We start from the raw sequence: 13,011 nt of genomic DNA on the forward strand, positions 1-13,011 counted from the left end.
TTCTTCAGGAACAGCTTTCCTATCTGTGACCTAATAATAACCCCTCAGGTTTAAAAAATAATGCATATAAAGGAATTTTGTAAAGTATAATGTACAATACCAATGTGAAGAATTATGGTTGAGGCTCGTGGTAAGGTGGTTGACTAAATGCTCAATATGAACCCTCAATGTCTTGTGACTGTTGAAGAAAATAATTAGATACAAACATTGGTTGCGTCTAAGTAATAATAGACAGTTTTTACTGGCAAGATCCAAACCAGATTATTATAGTTTCTCTTAGGTGCATGTTATCCAAGTTATTGACAACTGTCTAAAGAAAGAACAAGCAAATATAGGTTGTAGAGATAGTGTCATTTTGAGAAACAATAGAAATAATTGGGGAAAGGTGAATAAATGAAAAGAGCATGGAAAGGGGAGGGGGCTGTGATGCTTATTTTGAATGTGTGAAGAATTGTCATTTGGAAATTTTATTTTGTGTAGCAGCAAGATGCAAACTAGTCATTGGGAGTAAAAGACCGAGAAAGACAAGTGCTGGTTTAAGAGCTCCTTTCCCTGTAAGGAGCAGTTTTCTAATCTTCAGGGCAGTCCCATCACAGCGGGGGTAATAAATGATCACATCCTAACCAGGTAGGGACAAATCAGAGGCTTCTCATATTTAGCTGAAGTTTAGCCTAGTTGACTCCAAGGTCCTTCCCTACTCCGAGATAGTAATCAATCAAATGCAATATTCCTAGCATGCTTATTGGGAAGGAAAGAATCCTGAATTCAAACCCAGACAAATCTCAAAATACTTTTCTCCATAGAGCCCAAATCAATTAAGGAGAGGATGACAGGCGCTGTCAGTCCTGAGTCAACGAGGAGAAAGCCCAGCGGGGTGTGGTATTCACCAGAGAGAGCACTCTTGTGTCTACCACTCCTTCCTACTGAGAATCTGTTTCATGCTGTTTGGTATGTCTCCTCTGCGTGATACCATTAACAATGAGCACATCCATCACCCTCGTGTCCTTTAAGGATCTGCTGCTGTGTCATATGGCACTTGCTGTTGCAAATACAAATTCCGACTAAATATATCTTAACCAGGGTCTCTTTCCCCAGTTTGGAGGAAGGGGAGAGAGAAGAAACGATGTCTTAAAAGATGCAGCAAGTGCTAAATTGGCAAAGGAAAACACATGTTAAAATAGTTGTCCAAAAGGACTTTTTTGCACGGTCCTGCTGAAGACCACAGTGGTTCCTCCTCATTACCTTTCCATTTCCATTGCAGAGACAAATGCATCAATAAATCCCCGGTTAACCATGTGTTGACATGCTTGCCATATCCACAGACCCACACGTCTACGGTGAATGGAAACGGCATGTGAAACATGGAGGGGGGGGGGGAGTAGAAAAGAGGGAGAGTGCACCCGCAGACAAACAGGTAAAAATCATTTTCGTTACTTTTTCCCCCCTCCTACTTGGGCTCTCCGTCAGCGCGGAAGGAGGCTGCGGGCCGCGGGCTCAGTGCTGGAATGAGGAGTGACTGAGCCGAGCCCGAGGAGCGTCTGCTCACGGTGTCATTTCTGCAGCCTCTGGGGCCGGGTCCCCAGCGCCTCTGCCGCCTGTCTCCCGGCGCAGAAGCTCCTGCCCAGACGGCCCCGGCGCTGCAGAAGTTGCCCGGCAGAAGACTCCGGAGGAGGCATTGGCTCGTTAACTTTTCACGTCATTTTCTGCTCCGGAGCCCCCGGGCGCCTCTCCGCGCAGCCTGCCTTCCCACCGCGAACCAGCAGTGCTCATGGGGCAGGAGAGGAGCAGCTTGCAGCACTGAGCCGAACCGGACTCGAGCCCGTGATGTCCGGCACCAAACTGGAGGACTCACCCCCTTGTTGCAACAACTGGTCATCTGCTTTGGAGCTGAATGAGACTCAGGAGCCCTTTTTAAACCTCACCGACTATGACGACGAGGAATTCCTGCGGTACCTGTGGAGGGAATACCTCCACCCCAAAGAATACGAGTGGGTCTTGATCGCGGGGTACATCATCGTGTTCGTGGTGGCTCTCATTGGGAACGTCCTGGGTGAGTCTCGCGCGGCCACGTCCCCCTTCGCCCCCGGCTGCCAAGGCTCCGAGACCCCCTTCCTCCCCCCGGGACGCAAACAAAGAGGTCGCCGCTGCTCTTGGGGTGGGGCTTTCTATTAAAAAAAAAAAAGTTTTCTGGTTTTGGGAACCAGGACCGAGCCCGGGAATGGTGTTTCCCTTTTTTCTGCAGGGAAAAGCGGAGAACCGCGTTTCTTTTGCGAGCACCTGTGTTACAAGTGCCTTGGAGAGAGGGGCAGCGACGGGGATCTCCAGGTGGATCCCGAGGGGGGGAATTAGTCATCCTTTTGTGTAGCGTGGCTGGGTGTTTCGGGCGCGTGGGGAGAGGCGAAGCGGGCAGAAGGCAAAGCCATCCGTGCCGCCCAGGAGTCACAAAGGGTTTGTGGGCGAGGTCGAGTGCCCTTTGGCGAGGAGGTCGGGGCTCTGTCTAGAGGTGGGAATAAAAGAGCAGGGAGTGAAGTCGGAGGCGAGGCAGAAAGGCGCACTTCGGCGCTGAAGCGGATTATACAGGAACCGTGCTGACAACAAGCAAGAGGGAGGGGCCGTCTGAGGAAAGTGACAAGCAGATACAATCATTCATCATTCATTCATTCATTCATTCATTCAATAACTCGGGTCAATTTTTTTTTTTTTTTTTTCCTCAGAGCATGCTTGTCCCCACGCCTGGGAAATATTTGTAATTGATTTTTTTTTTTTTTTCTCCCGAAGAGGAGAGCAAGCTTAAAGCTCGGCTCTCTCTATCTGTCCTTGTCTAGGTTTACGTTCAAACTTCCCCACTCCTCATTTCTGCACAATTTCTGAGGGTCGGGCAGTGGATGCAATGGCGATGTGGTGGTTGTGGTGGTGGAGTTTATTAGGGCAGCTGGAAATCCACTTAAGAAAAAGAGCTTCGGGAGGAGGCACAGGAGGGCTTCACGTGAATTGTGAATGGAAGGAGAGCCTGCACCTTGGTGAATGGAAAATGAAAGGCATTTCATATGCAGACGGCTGTGTGGAGGGACCTCTGTTGAGAATATTAGGAGATAGAGGAGGCTGGGAGCAGATGCTCTTGATTTTCAGTTATAAAAGGTGAAGAAAAGGAGTAAGGTGAGATAGGCTAGGAGGATTTGAAGTCCAAAGCAAAAAATCTGTAGCTGCAATGGAGAATAATAAGGAATTTATCAGGATTTTAGTACTAAGCTCATTTTTATCTTCTCTCCCCTGGAGCGTCAGTCTGGGCAGGAGGCACTCCAAGTAGTCTCACCACTTCAGCAGGTAGGGTAGTTGGTAATGTGTGACTGAGAGGTGTTCTGGAGAAAGTTGGTAGAATAGTGTTTGATAAGAGAAACAAGACTCCCCTGAGAACTTTAGTTTGCCCTTCCTGTATTATTTTAGACTATTTTTCTTTTGTTGGCTTTTTAAAGGTAAACAAGGGAATATTTGAGGGATGCAAACAAGATGGATGAAGGTGGAAATACACATGAATAGGGTTCTTGGTTATAAGGATTCATCTGTTAATAATAATGCCTTTCTTGCTTTTTTTTTTCTTCTTGCCATCCATTCTTAGGGTTACAACTATTAAGATGCATGACCACTACTAGTATATAGCAGCATTTCACTGCATTATGCTAACACTTAATGAGAAACAAATAATCCAAAGTGAAAATCTGTTGAGTACCTAACATGTGGCAGACCCCTTCATATACATTCTCTCACTTAAACCTCAAAGTAATCCACATTGGACAGAAGAAGAAGCATGACTTACAGAATTGAAATGACTTATTAAAGGAACATGATTCAGAGCCTGTTTTATTTTGTCTGACTTCTGATCCAGAATTTTTTATTGATATTATACTCTGGAGCTAGAAAGCATACAGAAAATGAATTTTTTACTTCTAAGTGTCTCCAAACCTATTACATGTACTTCCTGTTTTACTTTGTACCTATGTCCACTGCTAATAAATTACTGCAAGGTGTTAATGACTCTGTCATTCCCTCTGACAAAAATCTATCCATAGAGAAATGTTAATGCATTGCAGTAAAATTGTGACTTGTTTTGTAGGAGTAGCTACAAATCATAACTCTTTCCCTCCTCTAATCTTATTTCAGGTTTAATCTCTATGATAAAGTTTGCTCCACTTTGCTGTTATTTTATTCTGGCTTTGCACAGACCTGTGATGCACAATGCTTATATACCAATGGAATAGTTTAGGGGTGCATGCTTGCTAGCCTGGGGTGTGTTTTAATCTCAAGAAGGGAACTTATCTATGGTAAGACAACTTGTTTCATGAAAGAAAGCACTGTCCATAGCACCAAGTGCTGAAATGGCCAATTCCATTTAGCTTTAAACAGAAAGGTTTACTCAAAGCACTCTGCCCTCAAGATACTGACGGCTATTTTCCTTAGCACCGAATGACACTAAAATCCTCTCTGGCTGAACTGAAACCTATTCTTTACTGACATATTTCCTGAAAGTTTATGAGGTTAAGTTTGACATTTAAGCAAATGAGTAGTGTCATTACTCACAGACAACTTCCTGCTCTTTGATGTCACTGTCAAATTTACAAAACAGATTAGATTGAGGATCTCTTTTTTGCCCCTCTGGTATAAGTCATTTTATGCAGAGACTAGCAGGACAAGAAATCACATTATTCTGTAAAATAAAGAGGCAACATTGGGCTTGAAGGTGGAATACCACAGTGTAAGTAGCAGGTGTAGTCACTGACCTTCAGGCCCATTCACCGTGAGCACTTGCTTGTAACTGACTACTTGGAAAATCTCAACCTTGTTGAACTTACAAATGTAATGTACCTGTTAGAAGTCATTTCCTCCACAATGTCCTTTTCTGAAGTGATGTAACAGGATGACCAGTATTGATCATCCCCACCTAATTTTCTTTACTCCGTAGTTCCTCTCTCTCATTATATGCCCTCTCCACTATCAAGTGCTTCTTTCCAGAAATGGAAAGCAGTTTCCTGGAAAAAAAATGTGACAAAAGACATTAAAATTAAGGCAACTATTATGCTTCAAGGAATTTCATTAGTATATACAGTCTAATAAAAGGCACACATGTTTTTAATTAAAGAACTTAAGTCCTAGGGGGAAGGTGGGACAAGCTTCTTTATGGAAACAGTGTTTATCCATTATCTTTAAAATGATGCCTCATAAACCCTATTTTTAGTATACCTTGTACTACAGCAAAATAGATGTGTCTACTTATTTGACCAGTACATTTTAAGCAATATTATGTTTTTAAAAGTAATGTGTTTGGGGGAAGAAAGCTCTTAGAAACACTCAAAGGAAATTATTTAATGTAATATCTACTTCTTACTTTTTATAGTTGAAACTGGATGGAGAAATGGGTTCTGGTAGCTCAGACAGTAAACATTGGAAGGAAGGAGCAGTTTTCTGCCTCTGTTCCTTCTGCATTTAAAGACATCTGAATTTTTACCTGGAATGCTTCTGTTTTTCCTGTTGCTTCTATATAAAAGATAAGAACATTCAACAAGTGACATTAGTCCAGCTGTGCTTATTGCTTCTTTTGTGACCATTAACAAGTTATTTATCTCTCCAAGTCTGTTTTTATTCAGTTGAAAATCAAGCTGATAATGCCTGCCTTATAGAAATCTGATGAAGACATAATATATATAAATATATAGCTATATAGAGAAGAGTATACACATGCAAATATGTCTATATGTATGTATGCATTTACAATATCATATGTATGTGTGTATATATATTTTTTTCTTTGACTTATAGTAAATGCTAACTGCCAGTTCCTTCCCAATGTGGTTCGCATCCATCTTCTGCCTCTATGGCTGGTCTTAGTTCTGTAGCTATTTATGGCTTCTGGTCTAGCCTTTTTCTGAATTGTTTTACTAAAAGGTATTAGTAAAGTGGACCTAGCCTTTTTCTCAATGATTATTTAGCTAACAGCTCTTAGTAAAATGGACTTGGCGTGTGTTATGCTCCTTTCAAACCAGCTTCACCCACCCATTCCCTAACAGGTGCTTAGTGCCTCCATACTGAGTGCTTAACGTTGGCTTCCCACCTCTCTGTGACAGTCATTTTTTTCATGGTCATTTTTTCTGTCTCACAGTTTCAATTTGCCTGCACTGAATTCACAGAGTTGTTATTTGGTTGGTCTACTACTGTTAATGTTTTAAATAGCCCCCACATACACACACACTGGCAATGATATGCTGGTGTAGCTTAGTTAAAGCCTGCTGCCCGTTAAGGATTTACCCAATAATAGTTAAGCTAAATTGAGTAGGTGAGATGGGAAAAATATTTGTGATAGCATTGTTTTATGCACAGCTAAAATTATGTCACAGATGTGAAAATGGTAGATCTATAGGTTCTCACTACTCCTAAGCATAAGAGATTTCTTTAACACTTCTTCTCCTAATGCGCAGTTCAGCTTTGTGAGTGTGTGCAAACGCACTTTCTCCTACACAGGAAGCAGAAAGAGGTTAGAGATAACACATTGATTATCTCTGCCAGGAATCCATAGCAGTCATGAATAGTGACTGTAAAAGGTCATATTAACATAGTAATTAAGCTTTAAATCTATGTGTTTTTAGTAACAGAATGCAAAACATGCTTATCTGAACTAAAGTAATACCTCCACATTTTTCTTAAAATTATAGCCGCTTATTTTTTTTTAATTTTTTAATTTTATTTTTTTACAGAGACAGAGTCAGAGTGAGGGATAGACAGGGACAGACAGATAGGAATGGAGAGATGAGAAGCATCAATCATTAGTTTTTCAATGCGCATTGCGACACCTTAGTTGTTCATTGATTGATTTCTCATATGTGCCTTGACCATGGGCCTTCAGCAGACCAAGCAACCCCTTGCTTGAGCCAGCGACCTTGGGTCCAAGCTGGTGAATTTTTGCTCAAACCAGATGAGCCCACGTTCAAGCTGGCGACCTCGGGGTCTTAAACCTGGGTCTTCCGCATCCCAGGCCGACGCTCTATCCACTGTACCACCACCTGGTCAGGCGCCACTTATTTTTAATGAGTAGAATAAATCATGTTTTTAAGTTGAACAAATCTGAGAGATAATTTTTTAAATGTCTATCTCAAAGATAGCAACATTCATCATGAACAGACACTAATGAGATAACATGAAGATAATACCAATTTTCAAAAGAGGCCAAATTTGACACTCAAATACAAATGCAATATTCCAGTTTTAGATTTTTATTTTATTTTATCAGGGCATACATATGCATTTTACTTATTTACATGATCTTAATTATTTTATATATTAAAATGTATTTGCAAATCCTCAGGTACTGCAACTATGTTAACATCCCAAAGTCTCTGAGTTCTCACTCAGCTCCTCAGATTTCCGGAGTATCCACCCCTGGTGAAGGAAGATCATTCCCTCTGTTCCCGCAGCACTCTGACGTATCACACAGCCTTAGTGACATTGGCTCCATTCAGTGATGGCTCCCTGGGAGGTTTCAGTCAGTGTCAGGTGTTGGGCAAAGTTGAGGATATTCATCCTCAGGTCCTTTTCTCCCTGCAAATGAAAATGAATTTGTATTGAGTACTATATATATCAGGCTCCATAATGAATGTAAACATTTCACTGATGCCTCATAGCAACCTTAATGAGGGAATTAATACCTTTGTTTTACAAATGAGAAAAATGACATTGAAAAAGGTACTTGAACTTGTTCCGCAGTTTAGTCACCCAGTAAGTCAGTAGCAGCAGTAGATTTCCAGTACGAACTGCCCGGGTTCCACGGCCCGCTTGTGTTCTGTTATTGCATTGTGTTTCTCTCCTTTGCTTCTAATTCTGATTAAGAAACACAGAAGAAAAGAAAGTGGAAATGACATGTAGGTGTGCCCTTTAGACAATTTACAGGGTTGTCCTGGCATGTGGCCATGCCATTTTTCTGATAGACTACAGCTGTGAGCTCATCTGATAAGCTAATCAAGGTCAGACTACAGTTACTTCACAAGAAAAAATTTCAAGGTAAAATAGGTGCTGCCAAAAATGTATCTGCCCGGTCAAGGGGGTGACTCACTGGATACATGTTAGAAAATTGTGGCCAAGGATTATTTTGTTATTGAAGGTGTTGTGTTTAGATACGATGTAAGACTAAGGGTATAAACATTCAGTATCTTGCATGATCTAAAGACTTATTTTTTCTTTTTAAGTTTTCACACTTACACATGAATTTTATTTTTTCTTCTATGACATGATTAATGTTAACTTTTTAAAAAATCACAAGCTTCTTTTGATCGACTAAATAGGTCAATCTTTATATCACACAATATTGTTCTTAAAGCATATGTGCAAAGAAGCATTACTCATCACACCAGAGATGGAATGACCTTTATTAGACACTGACAATAGAACACTTTGAAATGGTATTAGATGAAATACATGGCATATATGACCAGTATTTAATAGATGACTCCTAGGACTAAATTTATTCGTTTTACCTTTTTCTCAGTGAGAGATGAACTCTTAACCAAGTAAATGGATTTTATATATATATTTAAAATACAGGGGCCCTTGGGTTACAACACTATTCCATTCCTACAACAGTGACATAACCCAAATTTTGGTGTAAGTCGAAACATACCCTAGCCTAGGTCACTTACCTATCCTAGCACAGTTGTAAAATCATAATCTTAAACACAAAAACCACAACTAAGTCATAGAAAAAGGAAAGGACATAAATATACTGTACTGTATACTGTACTATAGTAACAGAAAAAAAGACAAAAAATGAGTGTAAAATAATTCCTTCCCTTTATTCCTGTGGTTGGTTTGCACACTGGAAGGGGCTTTGCAAGGTGGGAGAGAGTGACCTATGGGGAGGAGGAAGCTGGAGAGGCAGGAGAACCTGCAGAAGGTGCTGGAGATACTGGGTCAGGTGAATCAGGATTGCCTAAGGAACATGCAGGAGACGCTGGAGATGATTCTACCTGGACTACAGGTGTTTCCTCTTGAGAAGCAGCTGATATAGAGGGTATAGGACCTGTTGCAGATCTCTCTACCTTCTTAAAGAATTGTTCCAGGCTAGTCTGGAAGTTTGATGACTTCTTTTCCAAACCAGTTCACCCACATAGTCTGTAAGCACGACACGAACAGTGTAAGCCAAAACACTCACATTTCCATTTTTAATAGTTTTTATGCGAGTAAGTGTTGTAAACTCAAAACATCATATGTCAAGACTATCCTAACCTGAGGACCCCCCGAAGTGTTAAATTTCCTGCTAGTAGAACCATTTTGTCATAAACAAAAACCAAACTTTTCAGAACAAATTTTTACTTTATTCTTTTAAAACTTTGGAATTATTAACATCGAATCTTTTCCAATAATTTACTTTCAATATCAAATACCTATTATATAGTATTTCACTCTTCAGAAGACATTGTTACATATATTGTTTCATTTCTCCTTCATGACAGTCTTTTCAGATGGGCCTTATTGAGTGAAAAAAAAATTCAAGTATTTAAAGTGATTTAAAATCACCTTAAGACCTGTGGTGGCGCAGTGGATAAAGCGTCGACCTGGAAATGCTGAGGTCACCGGTTCGAAACCCTGGGCTTGCCTGGTCAAGGCACATATGGGAGTTGATGCTTCCAGCTCCTCCCCCCTTCTCTCTCTCTGTCTCTCTCTCCTCTCTCTTCCTCTCTGTCTCTCTCTCCTCTCTAAAAATGAATAAATTAAAAAAAATCACCTTAAAAGAAAAGTCTAAGTACAAGAATCAGGAATTGTATGTCAGCTTGGGAAAAATTTGCCAGTTTTCTATGTTAGAAGTGGCCAGGATAAGGGAAATTAACTACCTTTGTCTGGCCTTCAGCTATGATGTCTCTGGTATGTGATTTTGGCAACATTCTGTGTTCAGATGTACCATAACCAAATTTAGAAACCTGGTCAAAAAATAAAGAAAAAAAAAGAAAAGCAAATTACAGTGTTTTAATTTAAAATAAGTTACTTTTACAAGTTCTAGAGTACTTGAAGTCCTTTCAATTATCACAGACTTTCTGTAGATGTGTCTTTACAAGAGTTTTATTGGTCTGAATAGGTAGGCTATGCCATACTAACAAATTAACCCTGAATTTTCATTAGTTTAGCATCACAAAAGTTTATTTTTGCTTATCTAATGTCTAATGTGGGTTGTAGAGTCTTTTCCATACAATAACTTATGGTCCAGGTGTCCTCTGTGTTTTACACAACATGTTAAAATGTGGCCTCTCTGGTATGCCTCCAAGAGGGCTTCCAATATTCCTCTATTTTCTAGTCTTCACACCCTTGTGTAGTCCCCTGCTACATGGGGCCAGGAATGGTCAGGGTACCAACAACATACAGCACAAGTGACAGTATGTCACTTTCAAGAATACGGTGTCGGCCCTGGCCGGTTGGCTCAGTGGTAGAGCGTCGACTTGGCGTGTGGGGGACCTGGGTTCGTTTCCTGGCCAGAGCACACAGGAGAAGCGCCCATTTGCTTCTCCACCCCCCCCCCTTCCTCTCTGTCTCTCTCTTCCCCTTCCTCAGCCAAAGTCCATTGGAGCAAAGATGGCCCGGGCGCTGGGGATGGCTCCTTGGCCTCTGCCCCAGGCGCTAGAGTGGCTCTGGTCTCGCAGAGCGACGCCCCAAGGGGCAGAGCATCACCCCCTGGTGGGCAGAGCATCGCCCAGGCGTGCCGGGTGGATCCCGGTCGACCGCATGCGGGAGTCTGTCTGACTGTCTCTCCCCGTTTCCAGCTTCAGAAAAATACAAAAAAAAAAAAAAAAAAAAAAGAATACGTTGTCAAAGATTACAGCTCTGCTTGAGTTCCCACTCTCTGTCTCGCTCTTGGATTTCTTGCTCTGGAGAGAGTAAGATGCCTCATTGTAAGTGACTCCTATGGTAAGAAATTTAAATGCCCATTCAACAGCCATAGAGCATATATGGCCATCTAACAATCACATGTATGATCTTAAAAGCAAACCTTTCAGCCAGATTAAGTCTTGAGATGTCTGCAGTAGCAGCCTTGACAGAAACTTAATAACAGACTCTGAGACAGAGAAATCGAGCTAAATTTCTCAAATTCCTGACCCCTTAGAAGCTGTGAAATAATATGGTTTTTGTTTTATTTATTTGTTTTTAATATTTTCATAAGTTGTTATACAGTCTCTCAAATTGTCATTGAAGGAGAAATGTGAACTTGAAAGAAATTTACTGGCTTAACTACCTTCGCCCAAAATTTATACATGTCAATTGTACACGTAATCATTTGGCCAAAACCCATCACATTGGATCACTCTAACTGAAAATGGGTCTGAAAAGTGTATAGAAACCCTGTCTCTGCCATAAAAACCTTACAAGAGTTAAAAGTATTTTTAACTTGTATAGACACAGAACAAGGGAATTTAGAGGAATCATGTACTTTATGGCATGAGGCTAAGATAAGCTGATAGATATATCCACTTTACATTTTGCATCTCTGTCAATAAAAATGACTTATACTATTGGGAAACATTGCTAAATTAATTACTGTGATAAGAATCTAGCCTGACCAGGCTGTGGCACAGTGGATAGAGCATTGGACAGGGACGCGGAGGACCCAGGTTCGAAACACCAATATCACCAACTTGGGCATAGCCTCATCTGGTTTGAGCAAGGCTCACCAGCTTGAGCTCAAGGTTGCTGAATTGAGCAAGGAGTCACTCACTCTGCTGTAGCCCCCCTGTCAAGGCACATATGAGAAAGCAATCAATGAACAACTAAAGTGCCGCAACAAAGAATTGATGCTTCTCATCTCTCTCCTGTTCTGTCTGTCTGTCCCTATCTGCCCCCCTCCCACACTCTCTGTCACAAAAAAAAAAAAAAAAAAAAATCTAGGGTCCAAAGATAATATAAACCAAGGAACCTAAACTCCAGTTGGAGAGACAAGCATATTAATTGATTATGTCAATTTAATGTGGCAAGTGCTCTGACAAACAGCGATAGGCTACAATGAAAGCATATAAGAAGGGCACTTCATTCCAGTTGGGGGATTAGAAAAAGATCCAAGAGGAGATGACACCTACACTGAGTTTTAATGCATAAATTCATGTTATACAGGTGAAGAAAATTGGATAAGGGTGTTCTAAGCAGAGGAAACAACATGAGCAAAGCCAAAGATGCGTGAAATAGCATAGGCTATGAAGAGAATGTTAAGCATTTGGATATCTCGAGTGTAACTGCAGACAGGGAGAGTCTAGACATGAGGCTGGAGCACTCGATAAGGCTGGGTTATGAAAGGCCTCGTGTACCGTTCTGAAGATCTAGGCTGGCTTTGACCATGTCATTTAAAGGGAGCCTTAAAAGGTTTTTAGGAGAGTGCTGCCATTGGTCTGTGTTTTTCTTGAGAGCATTCTGGGGCTAATATTTATATAAAGAGTAAATCCAAAAGGAGAAAGACTTGTGAAGGTTTTACACTTAAGTTTTTGTCCTATTTGGGGCTCATTATCCAAGCCTTACTTCAATAAAAATAAAATTGATAATAAAAGAAAATCAAAATTCTCTAAATAATTACCTCAATGAGGTTTTCTACATGCTGAGGAAAGGAGAAAGGAAGAAAATGAGGAGAAAAAATACAGAAGTGAAAAGACTAAAATATAGAAAAAATTGTTGCTATTTTTGCTTTATAGTTTATATTTGAGAAGAAAATTCTGTTTAAATAAGTTTTCATATCTTTTCCTAAAAGATGTATGTATCTTACATGTCATGGCTTTATTAATATCTATCAATATTCTATGTAGTTTTCACTAAAATCATTTTTATAATAACTTAGTTTGGAGGTTTTAAAACATTTCTATACTCAAAACGCTAAAACCCATAAATGAAATATTTGAGATCTGATGAAATTTATTTTATACATTTCAATGAAATCTCCAATTTTTATTCTAACTTACTTGCAATTTTCTAAAGATGCTAATTTGAAAATTAATCCTAAATGGC

General features: G+C 40.4%; 1 protein-coding gene across 2 annotated transcripts in view; it reads left to right on the forward strand.

The window, feature by feature from the left end:
* The first annotated feature begins 1,813 nt into the window (after positions 1–1,813).
* Positions 1,814–13,011, forward strand: part of HCRTR2 (hypocretin receptor 2) — a 118,607-nt gene continuing 107,409 nt past the window's right edge. For both annotated transcript variants that reach the window (XM_066252983.1, XM_066252982.1), the window contains exon 1: positions 1,814–2,050. In XM_066252983.1, the coding sequence (XP_066109080.1) occupies positions 1,825–2,050 (226 nt within the window). In that variant the 5' untranslated portion in view covers positions 1,814–1,824. The remainder of the gene's footprint in view (positions 2,051–13,011) is intronic.

This window comes from Saccopteryx bilineata, chromosome 1, assembly GCF_036850765.1.
Source record: "Saccopteryx bilineata isolate mSacBil1 chromosome 1, mSacBil1_pri_phased_curated, whole genome shotgun sequence".
Classification (NCBI taxonomy): domain Eukaryota; kingdom Metazoa; phylum Chordata; class Mammalia; order Chiroptera; family Emballonuridae; genus Saccopteryx; species Saccopteryx bilineata.